This window comes from Mchenga conophoros, linkage group LG16, assembly GCF_057382185.1.
Source record: "Mchenga conophoros isolate Kocher_MC1m ecotype Shallow Benthic linkage group LG16, M_conophoros_male_GT1.1, whole genome shotgun sequence".
NCBI lineage: Eukaryota > Metazoa > Chordata > Actinopteri > Cichliformes > Cichlidae > Mchenga > Mchenga conophoros.
Genome location: NC_140541.1, coordinates 37,373,879 through 37,396,097, shown reverse-complemented (window position 1 = coordinate 37,396,097; position 22,219 = coordinate 37,373,879). Strand labels below are relative to the sequence as shown.

At 44.0% G+C, this 22,219-nt stretch overlaps 1 protein-coding gene across 5 annotated transcripts in view; it reads left to right on the top strand.

The window, feature by feature from the left end:
* LOC146557277 (partitioning defective 3 homolog B-like) overlaps positions 1–22,219 on the top strand; it is a 224,139-nt gene that overhangs the window by 100,678 nt on the left and 101,242 nt on the right. For 3 of the 5 annotated variants that reach the window (XM_085250597.1, XM_085250602.1, XM_085250600.1), the window contains 5 exons: positions 8,207–8,398; positions 9,095–9,253; positions 12,761–12,890; positions 18,934–19,039; positions 19,375–19,505. In XM_085250597.1, coding sequence (XP_085106723.1) covers positions 8,207–8,398; positions 9,095–9,253; positions 12,761–12,890; positions 18,934–19,039; positions 19,375–19,505 — 718 coding nt within the window. The remainder of the gene's footprint in view (positions 1–8,206; positions 8,399–9,094; positions 9,254–12,760; positions 12,891–18,933; positions 19,040–19,374; positions 19,506–22,219) is intronic. The other 2 variants (XM_085250599.1, XM_085250598.1) reach the window with 1 other exon arrangement.

Sequence of the window (22,219 nt, the reverse complement as noted above, 5' to 3'; positions counted from 1 at the left end):
ATCTGTGTCTGATGATTAACAACTTGCCAATAAGGTTGCGTGGTTCGTCCAATTCACCTGCAAAGAGTTGTTGCTTGAAACTCCTCTGTGTGTCAGAGTGAAGCAGTTTAACTACACGTTTAATCCCGGAGATGTGATGGTGTAAGAAAAAGAAGTTTCACCAGCACGTCTCTGTTTCTCCACATGTTAGAGAAATGCTGCTGCAATACATGAAGGAACTGTGAGCACAATGGCATTATAGGGTTACACGAGTTTCTGAGACCTCTGTCTCTTCAACATGATCAGTACTTGACATAGTTTCAAAATGTTATGGACAAAACTCTTTTATAAAATTAACACTGTTGTTAATAAAAAGTTGCCAAAAACACTCAAATCAAATGTGATACAAGAAATATATAATAAAAAGACATCAAAAACAACATGATACAGCAAAAATAAATAAATGGGGATTCATAAACATCTCAGTTCCAAAGAATCTGAATTTTCAAGCAGCTTATTTCTTTGACTGTCCGCTGATTGTAAAGCAGGAAGTTTCTCTTAATGTACAAAGATCACCATTAAAAGACTGTGGACCCATTTATTGAATAGTTGTTTATCTATTATTTAATTACTCTGGCGTACGGTCTTTATCAGCAGGAAAAGCTGTAAAACAAGAGTCCAAAATTTTTGCCCCTCTGCACAATTTCCAGAGAGCTGGACTGGAATCTGTGCTGGTCTGATTCTGGCCCTCGGGCCTTATGTTTGGCACCCCTGCCGTAGAGAAACTACAGGAATTGCTGACAGCGTGCTAGTGACTTTGTTTCCTCCCCTCCTCGATGTGCTGCGTGCTTTCACGACGTTCATGTTTTAGTTGGTCTGTGGTTTACAGAATGTGCACTGAATGATGCTTAAAGATGACTCAGTGGGTTGAAACACGAAGGGGTCCAGAGTAAGCTGTGGATGTGACGAGTCGTGTAAATTGATCCAAATCTGTGAAATCTGTGTAAAATTGCAAACATAAATCCCTGTTGTGTTCAAACTCGCAGTGATTTCATAAAAGTATGCTTTGAATGGCTCCTGCTAGAGTAAACATCAAAGTGGACCTTTGGGTGGCACGAGGAACGTTTCTGTTTAACAAGTCAAAAAGCCAAAAAACAGAAACATCTTTCTGAGTGAGGTGAAAGCTTCCCGTCGTGGTAAATACAATCCAGTATTCATGTCCCCCACCTCTTAAGCATGTATGCTTGACACAGTAGATGACAATATGAATACAAACCCTTCACAAGTGCACTCTGGATAGAAATCTGTGTGGCTGATTGGTCTGCATTTGGTTCCTGCAGGCTCGTTGTGCAGTTCTGCTTTTGTCATCTGCTCTTCGTCGAGCTCCACGGCCGTCTTCTCTTTGCTCTTCTCCTTTCCACAACAGGAAACATGCTTTTTTTAGCAGCAGATGCTCCACACTCACACAGACACACAGTGACATTTAAATCAGTAAACAGTTAGCAACTGGTGACAGAGCACATTCAAAACAAAACAACTTTATTGAACAGTTTCCTCATTCTGATAATCCCTCATCCATCACCGCTGCAGTCTTTGCAGTCTGTTGTCTTTCTGTGTGTGTGTGTGTGTGTGTTACGTCTCACTGATATTGTCACCAATGTGACCTCACAGAGTCTCTACAGTAGATCCCCCATCTGTTACACCCTCAGAGACCTGTGTATGCACACACACTCGCACACATATACACACACAAGCTCCTTGGCAGCTTGGTGTCTCTGCAGGAGCTGCCATCATCCCAGTGGAGAGCAGCCGAGAAGGGTATCACGTCTCTTTCCTCTTTTTTTCTGGCTCTCTGTCTCATGTGACATCTCGCTGGTGTTTATTGAAGGTTTAGCAGCATCATCATCATTTTTCCTTTCGCCCACACTGCTGTGACTCGAACGCCTTTGCACACGAGTGTCACACATACTCGCACATGTCAGTTGTGTCAATCCAGTGGGGATCAGCGCGGTTACTCAAAGATACGGTCTTTATTCTGAGGTCGTACTCATTTGCAGACATGCGGGTAGTCTGCGCGGCCAGATGAAAGTGCACGTGCACTGAGCTTTGTGCACAGCCTCTGATGATGTCATTCACATCTCTCACACATTATTCATTCAAGCAGACCCCTACGTTTATTCCATGTCTGAAAACGAAAGCCTTTAAACCTGCATTCCGTCTTTTGGCCAGCAGGGGGCGACTCCTCTGACTGTGCATATAAGTTAACTTAAGTACCGGATTATAAGGCGCATTAATCGACACAAAACAGTCAGATAAGTCAAACTTTACTCAGCTCGTTCTTCTTGCTTCCTCCACTTCTGTACCATTGATTCATTAATGTTGAATTCTCTGCAGCTGCTCTGTTCCCATGTTGTTGCAGTATATTAATGACTAACCTCGTATTGTGGATGGATTATCTCCTGACTGAAGCTGGCTCCTGACTACGGCAGCCGTAATGCTCCAACCATCCATCAAGCCGTGCGGCTTCGTAGCTTAGCAAAGTCGGACTAAAACATTTTTGACAGATTTTTGAGCGCCGTGTAGCACATAAAATCGGTTCGAGGTCAGTGAGCACAACCAGGATTCATACATAAGGTCACCGGATTATAAGGCAAACTGTTGATTTTTGAGAAAATAAAAGGATTTTAGTGCGGTAAATACGGTATATGAGAAAATACCCTTCGGCTCACGCGCGCTCTGACATTTAGTAAAAACGTTCCTCGTGAGTTCAGCGTCACAATCGGTGGTTACAAGTTTTATTGTAAACAGCAAGATATTCACTAGTGCACACGGTAACACCAGGAAGACCTTTTTACAGGGAATAATTATACTGCAAGTAGTTTTAAGTACTGCGTTATTTCATGGTTGTGTACGCTGTACTTTCTGTTATGAGTGGACTAATCTTGCTTTTTACATCCTTGTTTAATTTGCATTATGTTGATGTACAGGATGTGTGTTCCATTATTACTGTGTAAACACTTTGTATTACGTACAGCACTTACTGTGTGCCTACCTTTAAATATTTGTAGGTAAATATAGTTACATTACACTCTGATATGCTCTCCGGCCTGTGTCAGCGGGGATCAGCACATTCCCTACTTCCAGTCAGAGGTGCTCAGTGCAGCCTGACATGTAAAGCATTTTCTTTAACGTGTGTGGAAAATGGCAGCTGCCACTCTGCTGTCGGCCGTTGCCAAAAAGCAATTCTGTGTTCATGTGGGGATCCTCGGCACGTGAACAGAAGGCTGCCCGGCTCGCACCGCGGACCCGTAATGTAACACGATGGCCCGTGACCACTTGTAAGCTTGGAAAACAAACCCTGTGCCGCCAACACCTGCTGTGGATTTCACATCACCTACATGCCTGCTTGCCCTGCATGTGCAGACCTTTAATTGGGAAATCCATATTAGCAGCATTACTTTACTTGTTGAACGGCAGCGACGGGCAGATATGAGCCAGAGTACACTGCCCGATTCCAACCAGCCTCTCTGCAGAGATTTGTTCTGTATATTAAATGTGTCGTGGACGTCAAGCGGTTTCCTTTCTTTCACACAGACATGTTAACCTCCACAGCTTCCTCTTTGTTGTCACTCCTCATCATCTTCCTGTTGCTGTACGATTGTAAATGCTCCTTTGTCTCACTAAGACGGGGCTGTGGGGGTTTGCGCTGCTGCTCTTACTCCAACCATTAGGGAAGAATAGGGTGTGGGGGGGTTGGACAACAGGAGCCCATCCTGAGTGGTCAGTGATGGGACAGCTATTTTCATAAGTCAGAAGCACGGCCCCTACTGTCAGGTGTGGTCCCTGGGAGTACTTACCTCAGCTGTTTGTGTGTATGCATGCTTGTGTAATCACAACGCCACGTTTAAGTACACGGCCACTGTTGTAAAATGGATCCTTGGGCAGTGATTCACACAGCATGGGGCTGTCCACACACGCTCACAGAGCCTCAGCATGGCTGGGTGGAAGGGCATCTGTGCACCATTCTCATTAAAAGACCACGTCGCTGAAAGCAGGTGTCCTCGCAAACACGCACCCAGACAGAGGAACGGCACAATTTATAGTGCCGAGTGTGAAAGCAGATCAAACACAGCCGATAACCAAAATTACGATCGCCGCTCGTCTTACCTCGCGCTCCTGATAGTGTTTTAATCTTTGTGCGGCTCTGGCTAACAGCTCATCTGTCCTTCAGAGGTGAAGCAGCGCACTGTTCACACTTGTTTTCACATAATGCGTCTCTCCATCATTCCCTCTGTCATGTTTTCCCGGCTCAGTTTAATAAAAAACGCACACACAAACACACCAACAAAGCTGTCTTTTTAATAGCTTGTCCTCTTGTTGATCCATCGTCGTGGCGACCCATTTAAACGTTGAATGACCAGCACGAGGAGCGAGCTATGCAAACAGCTTTTCCTGTAAGTGGATGGATTTGATAGAGTTTAAGGAGCAAAGACCTTTGCGTGGCTACAAACGTCAAATGGACCCACAGACTCGCAGTAGTGTTTATTATTGTAGTGCATGTGAATGTAGCCGCCGCTCGTAGTGACGAAGGTGAAATAATAGAAATGTTCGATTAAATTTTGGTGATTTTGTTTTCCTTTTCTTTTTTTTTATCTCACTACCTGTTAAATCCTCCGTGCTCCGAGGATGCGCTTGCTCCTTATTTTATGGGAAATCGAATTCCTCACCCAGAAACCATCTTTACATACATTTGCATATTTTTGTCAGGTTCCATAAAACGTCTCGCACCGTTGTGGGTGGTCCTGGTCTCCCCACCCTATCTGAGAAATGCTGCAGTATAGCATCCATCCTCTGCTCTAAATTCATTTTGCTCTGTTCTGTGCCGAGCGTGAGAAATCACAAATAACAAAAAGGACGCGGCGAAATCAGCCGAATAAAAACATTTTAGCTGCGGCGGAAAAACTGAAAAGTTGCCAAACCACGAGCATTGCTTTGGATGGACTTTTCCAGCCTAATGAATCCTCACTGTAATTATGTGCTGAAAGTAGCTAACATTCCTCTTCTGGGTGTTTTGAAGTTCTTTCCAAGGTCGGAAAGCTTCCTATCAGGTCTGGACAGTCAGTCTGATGGGGAAGTTTTTCCAGCAGGGAAAACAGTTTTCTGCAGAGCAGAGGACTTTTTGTCGGCTTAACGCTGTTAAACCTACAATCCCCACAGACAAACAGTGTCTAAAGCTGACACTGCTGACCCAAACAAACACACACAGAGGCAGACTCAGGCTGACTTAATGCATGTGTGTGCAGAGCCACATACACACAGACATGGACTCACTCACAGATATATAGTGTAAACAGACAAATCAATGCAGTAATTTATGTGAAAGTATAGACAGTCATGGAGAGAGACGACACAAAGCTGCAGCCACTGAAACTTTCATGCAACAGGAAACACGCGCGCACACACACAGTGTCATTAAAAAGTGTCCCTGCATCAGATACGATTCGAATAAACCAGGCCTGGACTCTGTGTGTCTGTTAGCTAAATGCTAATGCATACGTATTGTGGTATTTTCTGCAGATTGTGCTAAATGTTCTGCTGTAGGTGAGATGTCACACGCACAGATATGTATGAAGATGTACCGTCTCTGTCCTCAGTGCAGAAAGCTGCTAAAGTCTGCTCCAGTGACATCTGTGCTCATTAGCATATTTATGATGTCATCACGCTGCAGGATTTTACGACCTTTTATTGTCTGATAGGGTCACAAGTTAAAGATGACTGCACCTGAAATGATCGATCAAAAAGCAGCCGAATGAGTTTCCAGTTTTCTGGGTTTGTTGTTCGGTCCTTTTTGGAAGACGTTGGTGTAAACGAGTCTAAAATGAATAACGATGAAGAGAATTTGTGCAACATGAATCTGTAAACGCCGTGCTTGGATAAAATGTGTGTTTTTAGCTTTGGAAATTAGGTGTGACGTTCTTCCCGGCGATTTACTCCAGCTGTGAGGTTTGTTCATGCAGATCTGTCTGTTTTCTTGACCTGTAGGAGCAGATGAGATTTTACAAATGTGGATTTAGCTGTGGGCTGTTTCACTGTGGCATCGCTGATTATGGGAGGACGATTTCTCGCTTCCTGCGTGAAGAAATGTTTGCATGTTGACATATAGCACAGGTTGCTTTAGCCACCATGATTAGTGAGAACAAGTGATCAGATATCAGCTGAACTGCTGTAATATTGAAAACTTGTGACATTTATCAGCTGTTTAACTTGAACCTAGACCTACGTGCACTTATTCAAAGAACAGTCATCCTCCTGTTTTCTCTCAATCGATGACGATGATGATGCTGGGGATGATGGTGGATCTTCCGTGCGTAAACATGACATGTTTGTGTTGTGTTGTCGGTTATATGTGCAGGTGTGTGATGAACAGAGATGGGCAGTAACGCGTTACTGTAATCTGATTACTTTTTTCAAGTAACGAGTAAAGTAAGGGATTACTATTACAAAAACGGTAATTATATTACAGTTACTTTCCCGTAGGAACGCTGCGTTACTGCGTTACTAAAACCGTGATTTTTTTGCGAGAATGTCTCACGACAGTGACGTAAGCGAGTGCGACGTTCGTGACAGCAGCTGTGTGCAGATCAACAATGGATCATATATCGAGTGCAGAGAGAGTATGAGCGTGCAGCGTTTAAAGCGTGGAAGTACTGACCTTACTTTGAGTTTGATTCCATAAAAAGTGACAAAAACATTAGTGTCCGCTGTGCGTGGGAAGAAAACTTCTTTTTACAGCGAAAAAACCCCTAAACTTCCAACAAGCACCGAGTAGCTACGACGTAATGGGAAACTCACAGAGAAACTCGCGGATTCTTCCACTGACCGCGGCACACCTGCACCAGGGTAAACCTCCGCCTACCCCACTCCTGCTTTACAGGTGAAAATAGAGCAACAGGACCGCTGAGTCTTTGACTTTATTTATTTTCTGCTGTGTTTTACTTGCATCTATTTGAAAGACTGAGTGTAAACACAAAAAATATATATTTTATGTGCTGGAATGTGCAGAAAATAGCTTTAAATGTTAAACTAATTTCTTCCAGTCAGAGAATGTTGCAGATAATTTAATGTTTGCTTGATGCATAAAGTTAAAAGATTAAAACTAATAAAACAAGTTTTAAAAAGAGACTTTTCCATTTGATTACATTTTGTATGATGGATTATGCAGAAAAAGTAGAATTGGGCTGAAAGATCTATCGCTCTATCACCTCTTCAGGTTGTAAATCGTGTTTTTAAAAAGTAACTAAGTAATTAATTAATTAATTACTTTTGAAAATAAGTAAACAGTAAAGTAACGGGATTACTTTTTTGGGGGAGTAATCGGTAATTAGTTACTGATTACTTTTTTCAAGTAACTTGACCAACACTGGTGATGAACTGTAGCTTTGCAGGTGTAATTGATTATGAATGTCACTGAGCTGTTGTCAGTAAGTCGGACCACCGTCCATCCCTGACATCAGCTCAGCTGTGTTTGTTGAAACTCTGGAAAAATAAAAAACTACTGTTTACCTGTTGTTCCTCTTAGGATCAAGTAAACAGTATCATCCATACGCTGTGAAGCTCAGCTCGCTCTCTCCCGCTGAGCCATCACATAATTTTGACTGTCAGTATCTGCTCGCTGTCTTTGTTCACGGTCTTTGTGCCACTAAGTCTCCCTCACACTCAGTCATTACTGACACATCTCTCTCTCTTCATACTATGCAGTTTTTTTCCTTTTGCTTTCTGGCTTTATGATAGTCTTTATGCATATGGTCTGTCTTTGCTTCTTATTTCAGCCTCATTATATTCACTCTGCTCTTCCTGCTTTAGTCTCTCTGGCTTTCTGTGTTTGTCGTCTTCTCCAATTACCTCGTGAAAATGCGCAGGTCATTTTATTGATATTGCAGACTTGAGAGCAAAAAAAAGGTGGGTATATAAAAGCAGGCGGTCCAAATGGCTTCTTTCTTTTAAACTTTTATACTCTGACTACATTTTTTTTTTATTTGGGGAGAAATTTAGTTCAAAAGCACCTGGTAGTTTCTCTCAAGTGGAAAAGCTTTTAGTTTAGCTTTTGAAGACTGTTCAAGCTCAATGAGCTAACCCTCTCCCTCCTGCCTTCACCCCATTCCCAACCCTTTCCCTTCATCATCCCCATCTCGCCTCTTCTGCCTCCATTACTCTCTGCCGCTTCCAGAGGGACGAGGTGTCCCGCGTGCCGAGTGTGGTCTCAGAGAATGGAAAGGAGCAGCTCATGTTTGAGGTGCCCCTCAACGACACCGGCTCGGCGGGGCTCGGCGTTAGCCTCAAAGGGAACAAGTCCAGGGAGACGGGAGAGGATCTGGGAATCTTCATCAAATCCATCATACACGGAGGAGCTGCCTACAAGGTGACGCAGTATTCCCATACATGCATACACTCATGTAAATCACTTTATCCGTACAGTGCGATGTTTTCTTTGCTCCAATCACAGTGTAAATGAACAGAAAAGGAGCCTCATCCCACGTGGACATCTTTGCACACAAGACTCTCATCTGAGGCCTGGTTGTGATCCTGCTCCGCTAATCTTTGACCTCTTCTTCTCTGTTTGACCGGCGCATGCGCACACACCCTCGCACCGGGCGCAGCTGTTAGTGTTTGTGCACAAACAGGCAGGAATAGATGGAAAGGGCCTGCTGCAGAGGAATTGTAAATATCTTGCCGATGCAGTCGGGCAGACTGAGCTGACGGAGGTCTCAGTCGATGAGGTGGAGACTGCGTTAAGTCAGACAGCCTTGAGAATGTGTGTGTGCAGGGTTTAAGTCATTTTGGCTGGTTTAACCTCACAGACGCACTCAGTGAAGGCCACAGGTGTGTGTGAGCGAGCGTCTGTGTGAGCTCTCCATCATAGCTCAGTGATTTCCTGCCAGCGCTGAAAAGAGAGAATGTCAGACCGCACAGCATAAATAAACGATATTCAACATGTAGCTGTCATTAACTCACAGGCGCGTGTGTTCGTGCATGTCGACAGAGTTCATGCAAAGACATATCTGCAATGCAAACTGCAGAAAACGCACACATCAGCAAACCGCTCTGTGCTTTACAGGATGGACGCCTGCATGTCAATGACCAGCTGGTGGCTGTAAATGGAGAGTCTCTACTGGGACGCCCCAATCACATGGCCATGGAGACGCTGCGGCGCTCCATGTCACAGGAGGGCAACGTCAGAGGGACCATCCAGCTGGTGGTGCTGAGAGCTTTAAAGGTACAGGTTTTGCCATGTGTGTCGTTTTATATAATAGATAGATGAGCTAAACTAATGAGCCAGTGAGCAGTTAGTCATGTGAAAAACAATTATCAACAAGTCTTTTAATATTATTTTTAAGTAAAAACATGAAAAATAAATAAATATATTTAGGCTTCAGTTGTAAGAGACCAGAAGATGTTACTGAGGCCTCACAAGGCTTTGGATATGGGCTTCTTCAGTGCTTCAACCTGCAGATTAACCAGGCTAAAGCAAATACACCTGCAGTAAAGCCTTTATAGAAGGAACGATGTCTGCTTGACGGCAATAATGAATTCTTTCAGACAGTATTGTATATCCCTAAGTTTGTGCTGGTTTAAATATGTTTGATCATTAGTAAAGAATTATTGTATTTGTGACCAGCAGCTGTATTTATTAGGATAGGGAGGGATTAAATTGTTCTGTGCTGCTGTAACACCATGTGTAATGTTACAGAGAGCTGCCGTTGTGAAACCTGGGGGTAAAAGGACACTCTCGGGTGGGTGTGAAGCTTTACATGGATGAACAAACTTAAACATATAACTGAAATGTAGAGAACAGACACTGAAAAGCAGACGTTTTAGGAGTTTACTGGTCTGGAGCATCCAGGTGTGTTAACGCCACAGTTCTCCTGGATGTCCCAGCAGATTCATCCCAAGAGTCTTCAGGCCTCACGTAGCAAGTTACACACTTAACGTATAATTAGAGAAAAAACTAAACCAGTACAGCTTCGATCCAGTTTTATTTATGTAGCACCAAATCACAACAACAACAGTTGCATCAAGGGGCTCAAACAGCACCTCAGACACCTCATGCTGTCAGCACGGTGGTGGAGGGGGGTGATCTGGACACCACGGCGCCATCGAGTCGTCCTCTGTATACCACAGTGTTCTGGAGGCAAACGTGAGGCCTCGTGTCTGACATCTAAAGCTTGGCCCAAACTAGTTTCCACCGTGCTGACAGCATGAGGTGTCCGATGTGCCGCTTGAGCCCCCTGAGACAACTTTGAGACTGCAGACCTCAATGCAATGAAACGCTGTAGCACGATGCAACATTTCCTCCACAGTCACGCGAGAGACGACAAAATCCCACAGAAAACTGTGACTTCGAGCTGTTGCAGCTAAAGGTGATGCTACAGGCGACTGAATCTTTGGGTCTACTTCATTTTTCACATGACTGCATATAAATGTCTGGGTAATATATTTATCTTGTGTGTTATCTCTGCCTTCCACCACGTTTGAAAGCCCCTGCATTCCTCACACTGTGTCTTCTCTGCTTTCAGAGGCAGCAGCAAAAGAGCGTTTGTGTGTGTGTGACAGAGCGTTCTTGACTCAGCTGTATCTCCTTTCTTTATAAGAGAAAGAGACGCTTTTCATCTCGCCTGCTTTTCAGCCCGTGCCTTTTCCGCGGCTCTGTAGTCCGTCTGTAGAAATCCTTGCACGCACAAAGCCAGGGTTGTGGGCTCAAGTGTGGATGACCCTTCGGATGACCTGCTGGTTATTGAAAAAGCTATATACGCTGTGCAGTGTGCTCACATACAGGCACCCCAAACACACACTCAGAGACACGAATTAACACATAGAGACGCCGTTCAGAGAAGGTGTGTGTATTTAGAGCCACAGATGCAGTTTAAATGAATAAACTGGACTTATATCAGTTAACAGCCTTGTTAAGGTGGGATTTAGTGCATTAGTTGGATAAACTGGAAGCTGGTTTCATGCATGCATGTAGCCGTGTGATTGGGCTTAGGCCATCCTCCCTGTCAATCACCTGATGAGGAAAGTAGTGAGATGCATCAAAGATAGATAGATAGATAGATAAGAGACTGTACCTTAAAAGCTTTTTCTGGACTCAACATTGATGCTTTTCAGTGTTAGAAAAGTGCAGCGCTATATCTTCCCCTCCCTGAATCGTGTAATTTTCTCTCCCTCAGTTCTTCTGGCTGTGTTTGTCTCTCTCTAATCTCTCACTTCTGCTGCTCGTCTAATACAGGACCCATCCAAACAGCTTCTGCCTGCATCGCTATGCTTCTGCAGGTTCAGCGGGAACGTTGTTCTCGACCATCGGTCCTTCTGATGTCCCAAAAAAACAAGAAGCAGGTTTTAAACATCCACCCCGTTGATTCTTGCTGTTGGTGCTCATCATGCAGAATAACAGCAACGCCAAAAACCTGCGACTCAATGCAGTGAATGTCACCTGATTTTCAGTCCTTTGATTTTCCCGTTTGGCTCAAATGCTGTTTGTAGAGCAGCGCTCCTCCCATCCTTGGAAAGTCTTTCTTAGAAAAAACAACCACGAGCACAGAAAATGAGGCCGTGGTGTAAGTGCCGTGTGACTGTGAGCCGTGTTTTTCTACTTTAGCAGAGTGAACAAAGTCGGTTTCTAATGGTTTCATATTCAGAGAGGTGGACGACGTCTTGTTACTGATGATTATTGGAGTTAATGATGAAAATAAACAGAGAACGCAGACATAGGGTGATGCATGTTTGTGTATCTCCAGCATTCAGGAGAAATCTGATTGCACTGTAATACTAACTAATGGGAAGCATGCTGGGGGGAGCCAGGAAGGGGGCCTGCTGGATGCATAGGCTGGATTGGAGTTGGAAGGAGGCTGGGCCGGGTGTGGGGTCAAGAGTAGGACAACAAGGAGGATTTATTGCACACAGGGCGTTGTTATGTCTCCTTTGTTGTTTGAGAGCGGGGATTATCCAACGCAGAGGGGGCAAATACAGCAAAGAAACAGAGTACACTGAATCTCAAAGCAGCAGCAGCATACATATGCATGCATGTTAATGAATCCAGAGAGTTTTCTGCACCCAAACACAAATGACAAATAAATGCAAATTCAATTCCTAAAGAAATAATACATGCACAACGAGACACATCGACAGTATAATCAATGCTTTGTTTGATAGCGCAGGGCCCTCAGAGGGCCGTTCTCTGAGGGGAGAGGTGTGACAGTGTCATCCCACCATCATGCGCCGCTGGAGACCCGACCGCCCCGCAGTCCTTCCTGTTACACTTCGCTGTCCCCTTCAAGTCTGCTGCATAGTTGGTGCATTGTAATGTTCTGCACACACATCCACACGGACCCTCGCGCTCACCATGTGATGATGAAATTTACGTCACCGGGACTCGAGCGGACTCGCGGCGGCAGAGCGTATAATCGAGGTTTCAGTGCCACACACTGAAAGAGGAAGCAGTGCTGAAGGTGCTTCTAACCCTGTGGGGGCATGGGAAATGCAGTCCCCTCCGTCACCTTGACCCTGTACTGTCTCTCGAGTGTCTCCCTCGGATTCGCTTCACTCGGCGTCTTATTGTGTTTGAAAACCTCTCAGACACTACTGCTCGTCTCTCCGTTTAAATGCAGTCCACATGCAAAACAAGTAGAATCCAGCACGTCACCCAGACTTCATCCAACAAAGTATGATTCACATCTCCTTTTTGTTTTATTTTGAAAGTGTTGAGCGGTCTTTGTTCCCGTTTCAGGATCAACACGGTGGATCCCCCAGTCGCTCATTTGACAGCTCCTCTGGCCTCTCTGCACCGATGAGCCCGATGAACGGTCGCCTGACCGTTCACCTCCCTCTGGTGACCAACGCCATTTATGCATCTAACGGTGAGTTTAGCATGTTATATAACTGCCCTTCAATCATGTGGCGCTGACCTTGTTGCTGCTGCGAGCACCAAACGTGGTAGCATCGACAACAATGCAGACGATTCATCTGTGGATCTGAGTGCTGCCACCCACTTCTGAAAGCTGTTTGTTTGTCCTTGTCTGTTGTCCTAAAGTTTGATATGAGAGCGGTTGTTTTGTGAGGCTTTGGGCCGCTGGGTCGTTTAAATGCAGAGACCTCAACAGGAAAAAATCAGAACTCTGCCATGTTGTTGTGGTGAGTTGGACCCAAAAGTAGACTTCTGAAGCAAACTGGATAAACAAAAGAGGAACCTTCATTCTGGAGGAAGGCCTGACAAACTGAACGGGATCACAAACACACAATCTGACAGCGAACAAAGGGAGACCGCGACTGTGGAAACACCTGAAACTAATCAAACAGGAAACAACACAGAGGAAGTGATGCTATATACAACACACGAGACAGGAGACTATCAAAATAAAACAGGAAATAAGTAAAAGATGAAAACACCTTTCACAGACATAGATTTCCAAATGAAAACTTCACTCACTGATCACTGAGCATCAGTCCAGCTCTTTGTCTCCTCAGCCCAGGTGAGACGCTCCTGATGCTGTCTCAGGTTCAGGAGCTCCTAGCTTCTTCTCCAAAGACGTCTCCACATGGTGACACCGGCCTCAGCTTCAGTTCCATTTTATTAAAATAAACTGAAATCACAACATGCCTCGTTCAGCCATTCACATAGACACTTTGTATCTAACATGCACGTTCTGAAGAACGCATCAAAGGGCCTTAAGCCAAGTCCTCACCTACAGGAAGGGATTTCAAACTAAAGGTCTATTTGGTGACCTCAGGAGTGTAACATTACAGGAACATGCTTGTTCATGTCCCCTCAGGGATAGCTCAGTAGGTAGAGTGGTGGCCCCATGATCGGAAGGTCGGAGGTTCGACTCCACTGAACGGCTACCCTGAGGTACCCCTGAGCAAGGTACCGTCCCTACACACTGCTCCCCGGGCGCTGCACTGGTGGCTGCCCACTGCTTCACTGGGTGAATGGGTTAAATGCAGAGGAACTATTTCCCTATGGGGACTAACACGCACACTTTACTTACTTACTTACCTCTGAGTGAATGATACGCGCACGCATGTTTCACGTGTTCCAGACTTTATTCTTTTCTTTACTTTCGGTTTTCTTTTTACTGTAAAAGCTGCATCAAAGGTGGGCGTGTCATCTGCACCGAGTCCAGTAAAGAAGCGAATCTGCTTATTAATCACAAGAAATAAACAACGTCTCTGAGAGAAAACAAACATAAACAAAAACCATGATCTCGCCATCTCCAGTTGACTTAATTAGAGGGTTTTCTCTTTTCTTCTTCCTCTCTCTCTGCTTCTTTTCACTCGCGTGTCCCTCGGGGTTGTTTTGTTTCTTACTGGAAGGTTCTGCCTGTGAGTGCGCGTTACAGAGCGCCTTCTATTATCGCCATTGTCCAGGTATTACAGATGTTATGGAGACAAAATCTGATGTACACTCGTGATGTAAATCAGAGTTTAAGCTGAAGACATATTTGATGGTATATTTGTCCTAATATAAAGAGTTCAAGGCGGCTGTGTGCACATTTGCATCGTCCTCAGTGTCTGAATGATATCTGTGTGTGTGTGTGTGTGTGTGTGTGTGTGTGTGTGTGTGTGTATTGGTTCAGGGATTTTTTTGGCCAGTATTAAACAGTGCTGTGTTTCTGTGTGTTTACACTGAGGCTGGCAAACAGCTCTGACCTTGAACACACTCTGCTGTTCAAATTCACCTCAGCTATCGTGTCATTTACATACACACATTAGTGTGTGTTGGCATACAGTAGCACATTCTCAGGCTGTGCGAGTTGTGTTGTGTGCTTTCACTGGTGTGGTGTGTGTGTGTGTGCGCGCTGGCCTGTGTTTTCACTGTTCTAATGAACTGTTTCACACACTGAATCCACAGTTTTTCTGGCACGCAGTCCAAATTAAAACACTGCACTGTTCTGTGTTTCAGAATAAATTCAGTGTGGTGATTCCTTACATACGCATCCATGCACGTCTCTTTCTCTTATCCATCATCTTCTTCTTTCAGTCTTCATTCACTCTTTGTTCTCTCTCTTATCTACTTAAGCTTAAATTCAGTACAGTTTCACATTATGCAGTCTTTCCAAATTTCCTCATGTTTATGTATTTAAATTGTTTTTGTGATGGACCACAAATGAAAGTGATGGTTTAAGAGCACCGTTTACAGATGAAGATCACTGCAGAAAGTAAAATGTTTTCTGGGCCTGAAGAAACTTAACACAGAAAAATAACCTTAATGATGTCATGCAAGACTTGAGTCAAGCTCTAATGTGGGATCCATCCCAGGAGCGTCCCAGGTAGATGTAGCCACTGTGAGGTCAACATTATTCCACTGCATGTCTTTATCCCGTCTTCCTTCTCTCTCCAGCCGGTCGCAGCAGATGGCCCCGCCCCTCTCTGAGCCTGGTTCTGCTGGAGGTTTCTTCCTGTTAAAGGGAGTTTTTCATTCCCACTGTCGCCAAAGTGCTTGCTCATAGGGGGTCATGTTAATGTTAGCAAACTGACACACAGATCTGCTGGTAACAGAAAGAAACAAACTTCTTTGATGGTCTGCATCATCACATCTGTCAGATAATCTATTAACATGCCCCAAACACAGTGCACAGCTGCAGCCGGGCAGACGAGGATCTGATATAATTACTGTTGTCCGTCAAAGCAACCGCGTCCCTGACTGCAGTAACCAGGTGGATGAATAACAAATCCAACCAAGAGTTTTATGAAGGGGGAATCCAGCTGAAGAGACTAAAGACTTTATTTTGCACCATGTTGTGTCTGTAAATGTGCTTTTTATGGCTGTGAAGTTTCTTTTACCTGTGAGTTAAACCGCCCTCGTGTGGCACCGCGAGGAGCTGCAGTCATAGTTTTGTTGTTTGTTTTTTCAATTCAATTCAATTTTATTTATATAGCGCCAAATCACAACAAAAGTCGCCTCAAGGCGCTTCATAGATACAGAGAAAAACCCAACAATCATATGACCCCCTATGAGCAAGCACTTTGGCGACAGTGGGAAGGAAAAACTCCCTTTTAACAGGAAGAAACCTCCAGCAGCACCAGGCTCAGGGAGGGGCGGGGCCATCTGCTGCGACCGGCTGGGGAGAGAGGCGGAAGACAGGATAAAAGACACAGGATGGCACATTTTGAAAAATATCATTGAACATCAAAGTTGAAAACTATTGTTACAGGTCCCTGTTTATAAGATTTGGTTTAAAAAGAAGTAACAGAAACACCACGGTCTGTAAAACCTGGCAGCATTCATGAGTTCTGTCGTCGAACGAGGCGATGTATGATTTTCAAATTGATGCCATAAATGTTTCTCACCTCAGATGAGGTTGAATCTTAAGGTCAGAGGTCAAGTTTTCTGTGAGTCTTTTGAATGTGATATCAAGCATATCTCATAGGATTCTACATGGGATGTTGATACTATATAATATTTAATACTATGTTTCTCACCACCATTGTTTGTACTGATGGCATTCAATTAGATGAAACTTTATTAATCCCTTGGGTCGGTTCCTCCAGGAAATTCAGTTTCATAATTCAGGCATATCGGCATGCAGGGAATGATATATGGATAATGACACGTCATCTCATTATGAGTTTGTTATGTCACAAAGTTCCTAAATATGTTTTTTATTGGAAAACAAAATTGTTGTGATCAGAAACATTTTCACATGGATTTATATCTAAACCTTTAAACATGCTACACACGCATCATACCCACATAAGTAAAACATAAAACAACGTAACTGTAGAAAACATTTCACGTATATTGATACAACAGAGAAAACAACACTTTAACCTTTTTCTTTCTGCACTACAAACATGTTAAAGTGCGTTTAAAAAAGAAAACAGAATGAATATTTACTGAACATAAAGTTACTCCCTTCAAAGTAAGAGCGTGAGCTGCCTTGTTTCTTATAGTTTAAGTTATAAGTAAATGCACATTACAGCAGTAATCAGCAGCAGCTTCTCTCTTTATCCGGCTCAGGTTGGACGTTTGTAGGAGCCAGACCTGCCTTTCTTTGTGGTTTTGGGTCATTGTCCAGCTGAAAAAACAAACTGATACTTTCCACGCTCATGCAGACCCACTCAGTGCAACCTGACTCATGCTCTCAGATCATTAAGAAGACCAGGAGTCCCAGCAGTTCTCTTAAACAATTCCAGCTGAATGAACTGCATTAAACTGCACAGCTAAACGCTGAACGCACCACCAGTGCACCCAAACTTCAGACTGGTTCTGTATTTGTAAAACGAATGCGCCGGTTCCCCACGGCTGCTAAGAGAGAGATGGGTGGGGATGATTGGACCAACAAGCCGTAGACAAATACAGATGACAGGAAGGAAACGTGGAGTGTGGAAGAAGAGGATTCATCTGATACTGAGCTATCATCCACACAACAAATGCCTTTTTCACTTCAAATAGAGGGAGTCAGTGAGAACTCTGTGTGTGTGTGTGTGTGTGTGTGTGTGTGTGTGTGTGTGTGTGTGTGTGTGTGTGTGTGTGTGTGTGTGTGTGTGTGTGTGTGTGTGTGTGTTTGACAGTTCAGCTGATTAAGGTGCTGGCAGGGAGGAGGAGAAGAAAAGGCTGAAAACTGAGTGGGAGATAAAATGATTTATGGGAGATCTGAGAGGAGAGATAAATGACAGCCAAAATATCAGATTGCAAGAAAGGCAGCAGAAGAAAAATAAAACAGGTGATTAGTGTAGAAAGCGAGCGGGAGGGAGGGAGCTGAGAGGCTGCGATGCGTTCGGAGGCCACCGCTTTCCTCTCCAGTTGCAAACGTCTCTGCTTTCAGTCGCACGTGTGCAGAGCGTATAAAGGACGCTCGGCGAGGACGGTGCTGTGTGGCAGCTATGCATTCTGAGAAGTGATGACTGTATGTAAATTACACTCGAGCGGATCGTGTGTCTGTGCATCAAGTTGTCATAAGCTCGTTTATCAGGCGGACGCAGCCATATCACTTCTGCACATCTGCACCAACTTTTGCTGTGGTTTATCTCTCTCTTTACTTTTGGTCATCCAGCTGCTTATCTTTCCCTCCGCTTCCCTCTCGTCTCTCACTCGCTTTAGTTTTTATCCTTAAGACTTTCTGTCTGTGAAGCTTTTCGTGAGAATCGCTTTAACCCACTTTCTAATGTTCTCTCCTCACTAAAGGCGGGTTTTCTAAATATTTAGAGGAGACAACAATAGATCAGAGTAACACGTGTTTATTTGACGTGTTCCTCCACCCATTTTTTTGATTATTAAATAGTCCCCGCTAATGGCTTCAGATGTGATTGTGAAACTGCAGCTACATGCAGCTGCAAGCTGAGGTGGAAATCAGTGTCGGGACTTCCTCAAAACACTCTCGCAGCATAATTCACTTCCTTCTGCTTCCTCCTCGTGTGCCATGTTTGAAAGCTGCATTTGTTATACTGTCGTCCTTACAGCAGACTCACAGTGCAGGCAGCTGCTTGGATGTTTTCTGCTACATTGCTGTGCACCAATAATCATCTCTGTCTCATTAACAGACAGCAGAGCAGAAATTCAAAGTGTTGAATGTAAAAACTACACAAGCACCTCCCTGAAAATCTAAATAGCTTTTGTGATTGGCCTGTTTTTAAATGATTAGTAAGATAATCAATTATTATTATTACTCCAATATGAGGAGTAATAGTCATATCTGACAAATATATTTTGCCTGTAAACAAATACCCAAATAAGCGTAACAAAGAGAGAGAACCCAGGAAGGGGCATTGTATACGTTCCCATCCCGGCTGGCACTGCGTGAAACGCCGAGCCGTGACCACAGCAACACGGACGAGTCGGCTGTACGAACATTCGTTTATTTATTTATGGCCTGGTTCTAGAAAAGATGCTTGGTCTGTTTTCTCAGGCTGTCGCGTCACCACTGAGGTTTTTATTTTAAATCAGATTGATTTCTTTTCTAGTAACCAACGGGAGTTACTCTCACATGGATGAGGAAGAGGACGGGCTGCTGTATGGACACGACGCTGATTTCAGCAGCTCCAATCAAAACTCTTATCTCCAGGAAAGGTGAGTATTTGTCTTCTTCAGAGGTTTTTACAGACTTACTCTTTATCCGCATGTTGGTGTCACCATCACAAAAACATTCGCTGAACTGTTGCTCACATTATTATCTTTTAGCCGTTCCTAAAAAATAACATTATTGAGCATCAGTGTTTCCTCCTTAATGTAAGCTCATTGCTCCTAACGCCGCTGCAGTTATAATAATCGACGTGCGAATGTTGTCTGCACGAGGGTCAAACAACATAAAACGATTCCCTCCTGTGTTATTAGAACAACACAGGATGCAACTTCCACACAAATAAAATCAGGGCTCTGTTTGCCTTGTGTTTCATTTGTTTAAGGGAAAAGCCTCACGTCTCCAGCCCGGCTCAGCCCCAGTCTCCCACCCAGAACCAGAACCAGTGGCAGATCCAGCACGTCAAAGCCTCGAAGAGCATGGACCTGGGTACGACTCAGAACCAGCATCACACTGGTGGGGACATGATCTTTCCTCGTTGTGCGCTCTGCATGGTGGCTGCGTGCATCCTCACATACATTTAAATATTCCTGCTGCATGACTGCTGCACCACCGGCATGCTCTCCACAGCCACATGCAGACTGACACCTGTCCCACTGCATGCAGGTGGGACCTCTGCAGAGTCACTGGCTGCAGCTTTGTGTTTGTCTTGTGTGCTTAATTACATCCTGTACTAAACAGAATCAGGTTCATGTTAAAGAATAAGCCGTATATGCTTTTACATTTCAGGGCCTTGGACTGAGAATAGTGTGATTTGGCTTCTAGGAGTGTGAAGCTGCAGCATCTTTGTGGTTGACCTGTGAACATCTGAGACTTCCAAACTTAAGAAAGCGAGAAACAAAGTGCTAACGCGATGCAGGCTTTAGCTGCAGCTTCATTATGGTTTTTTATTCATGCAAACAGTGTGAGGAAGGTGATGCTGTGAGCTCACATCTCGGTCACCTGTTGCTCTCTGATTCGAGGGTGTGGAGACATTTCAGCGACTGTTTAAAGTCAGCCGTAGAGATGCCGCGTCCGTGTGCGTGCTTACGCCTGTGCTTGTGCATACATCAGTGTAATGTGACAGCGGATGCAGCAGCACAACAAAGCATATTGTTTCAAATGTCATTTCCCTCAGTCCTCCTCCTTCAGATGAGTGTGTGTGTGTGTGTGTGTGTGAATGAGACAAAGCAGAAGACTACTTGAGCTGCTCAGACATCTGTTTCTAGACGAGTAACAGACTGATGGTATGCACTACATGCCTGTACATCGCCTCCTTTGTGTTTTTGCAGCCTCGATCTTCATTAAATGCACGACAAATAAATAAGGATTTATTAACCGATTGCTTGAATGGCATGTTTTCATTGCCAAACCATCAGGCAGCCACAATAACAACATCATATTAAGAAACGCCTCCGTTTTTTCCTGTACTGACAGCAAAAGAGCAAAATTCAGCTTCGCACAGAAGTGCTGCAGAGGGGAGGACCTTACATGTTTGGGATAAATGTTATCCCTGTTGGCTGGCCTGAAGCTCTGCTTGATCCCTCTCTGTTATGTTGCTATTCCCAGCATGCCCTGGGTCTCTGTAAAGTCCAGAAGAACATATTGCTCACACGTCACAAACAAGGCGAGAGCGCTGAAGCCGAGAAGATTGACATGGAAGAAAAATGGGCTAATTTTGGTGACACGTTATAATCTGGCTGTGACTCAGGGTGTAATGGAATTCATTAGGTATTATATTTACCTACAAATACTTAAAGATATTAGAATTAAGAAGTAAAGTATAAGTACTCAGTTTCCCTCTGGGACTAATAAAGTCTCTCTGATTCTGACGTAAGTTGATGTAACTTCCAGGTATTTTACAGGAAGTTTGTCCTGGCTCCGTCGTTATAAGGTCAGGGAGGCATGGCACTTATTTTTGGTAGAGGAGCAGACACCATATCACACTTACTTTGCTAAAATAAAAGGTCAGTTCAATAATAAAACATCCATCATGCATATCAATGCTGTGAATATTAAATAAAGATGTAAAAATTCAAGGTTAATCCATCTATAATATGACCCCCTCCCTGCAAACGTCACCCTATTTACAGATTCAGATGGAAGATTTTGTTTTGTTTTTATGCAAAAATACCAAGAAATGTGCTGAAATTTACTTACAGTGTGATTATTTCTTTGTTTCCTGTCAAATCCTGAATTTTCACCCTGTTGTAAGAGTTCGTAGGTAAATATAATGACATTATAATCTCATGTAATAGAGGGGAATTACTGCCTTAGTCGTGTCGGCCTCATCTTTTGGTGATGGTTTCTGTGATAGCGCTTCGGGTGAGCTTCAGTGGTTTTGTAAAAGTTTATAAGCTGCGGCAGAAAAGCCGCATTTGTTATCGCACCAAACACAAACGGAGTCATAACCGCAGCCCAATATTAACCACAACCGCCTCGCCAGTTTACTCAGCTCTGCTAATTTGAGCGTCAATTAGCAAATATGTCTCTGTCAGCACACGTGCCTTTGCATCGCCGTATGCAAATCAGGTTTCTCTCATTAGTACTGTAAGTAAAGTCTCAGGATCATATCGAGTCACGAGACGCGCGTGAGGACGGATTCCTGTTACGGAGCTCAAAAGGAGACGAATCGCGTGCACGGACACGCGCAAACGTCACCATGGCGATGAAAGATTTTTCACTTTATATGCAATCATAGCTGGACGTGAAAAAAGTTTCTAGCTGAATTCTTTTTTAACTTTATTTATTAGAGGCGCTTTCAGCTTGGCACTATTTAATTAAAGTGATATTTCAAAATCAGGCAGTTTTGGATGTTTTATGGCTGCTGCAGCAGCAAAGAGCACAGCAGCGCCTCGGCTAGATTTAAGTGTTCATTTGCAGGTGATTGTTAGGAAAGCTGAATGTATGTGAGTGCAGCAGGGCAGCTTAAGACTGAAGCAGGAAGTGTTTGCTGACGAAGCCTCTGAATGCTGCTCACTGAAGACTACGTGGTTAGAGACGCTCAGGGGTCAGCGAATAATCCCGTCATTACACTTTTGCTCTTTTCACAACCTGTAAATGTAGTTTCATGTAAATAGTTCATGCAGTTGTGTTAATAAGTGCCACGAATGTGCTTTAGTGAGAGCTCATTATCTTCTTTCATATAACGACCACGTTCCCGTTAGGATCCCACTTCATGCTTCTGTGTG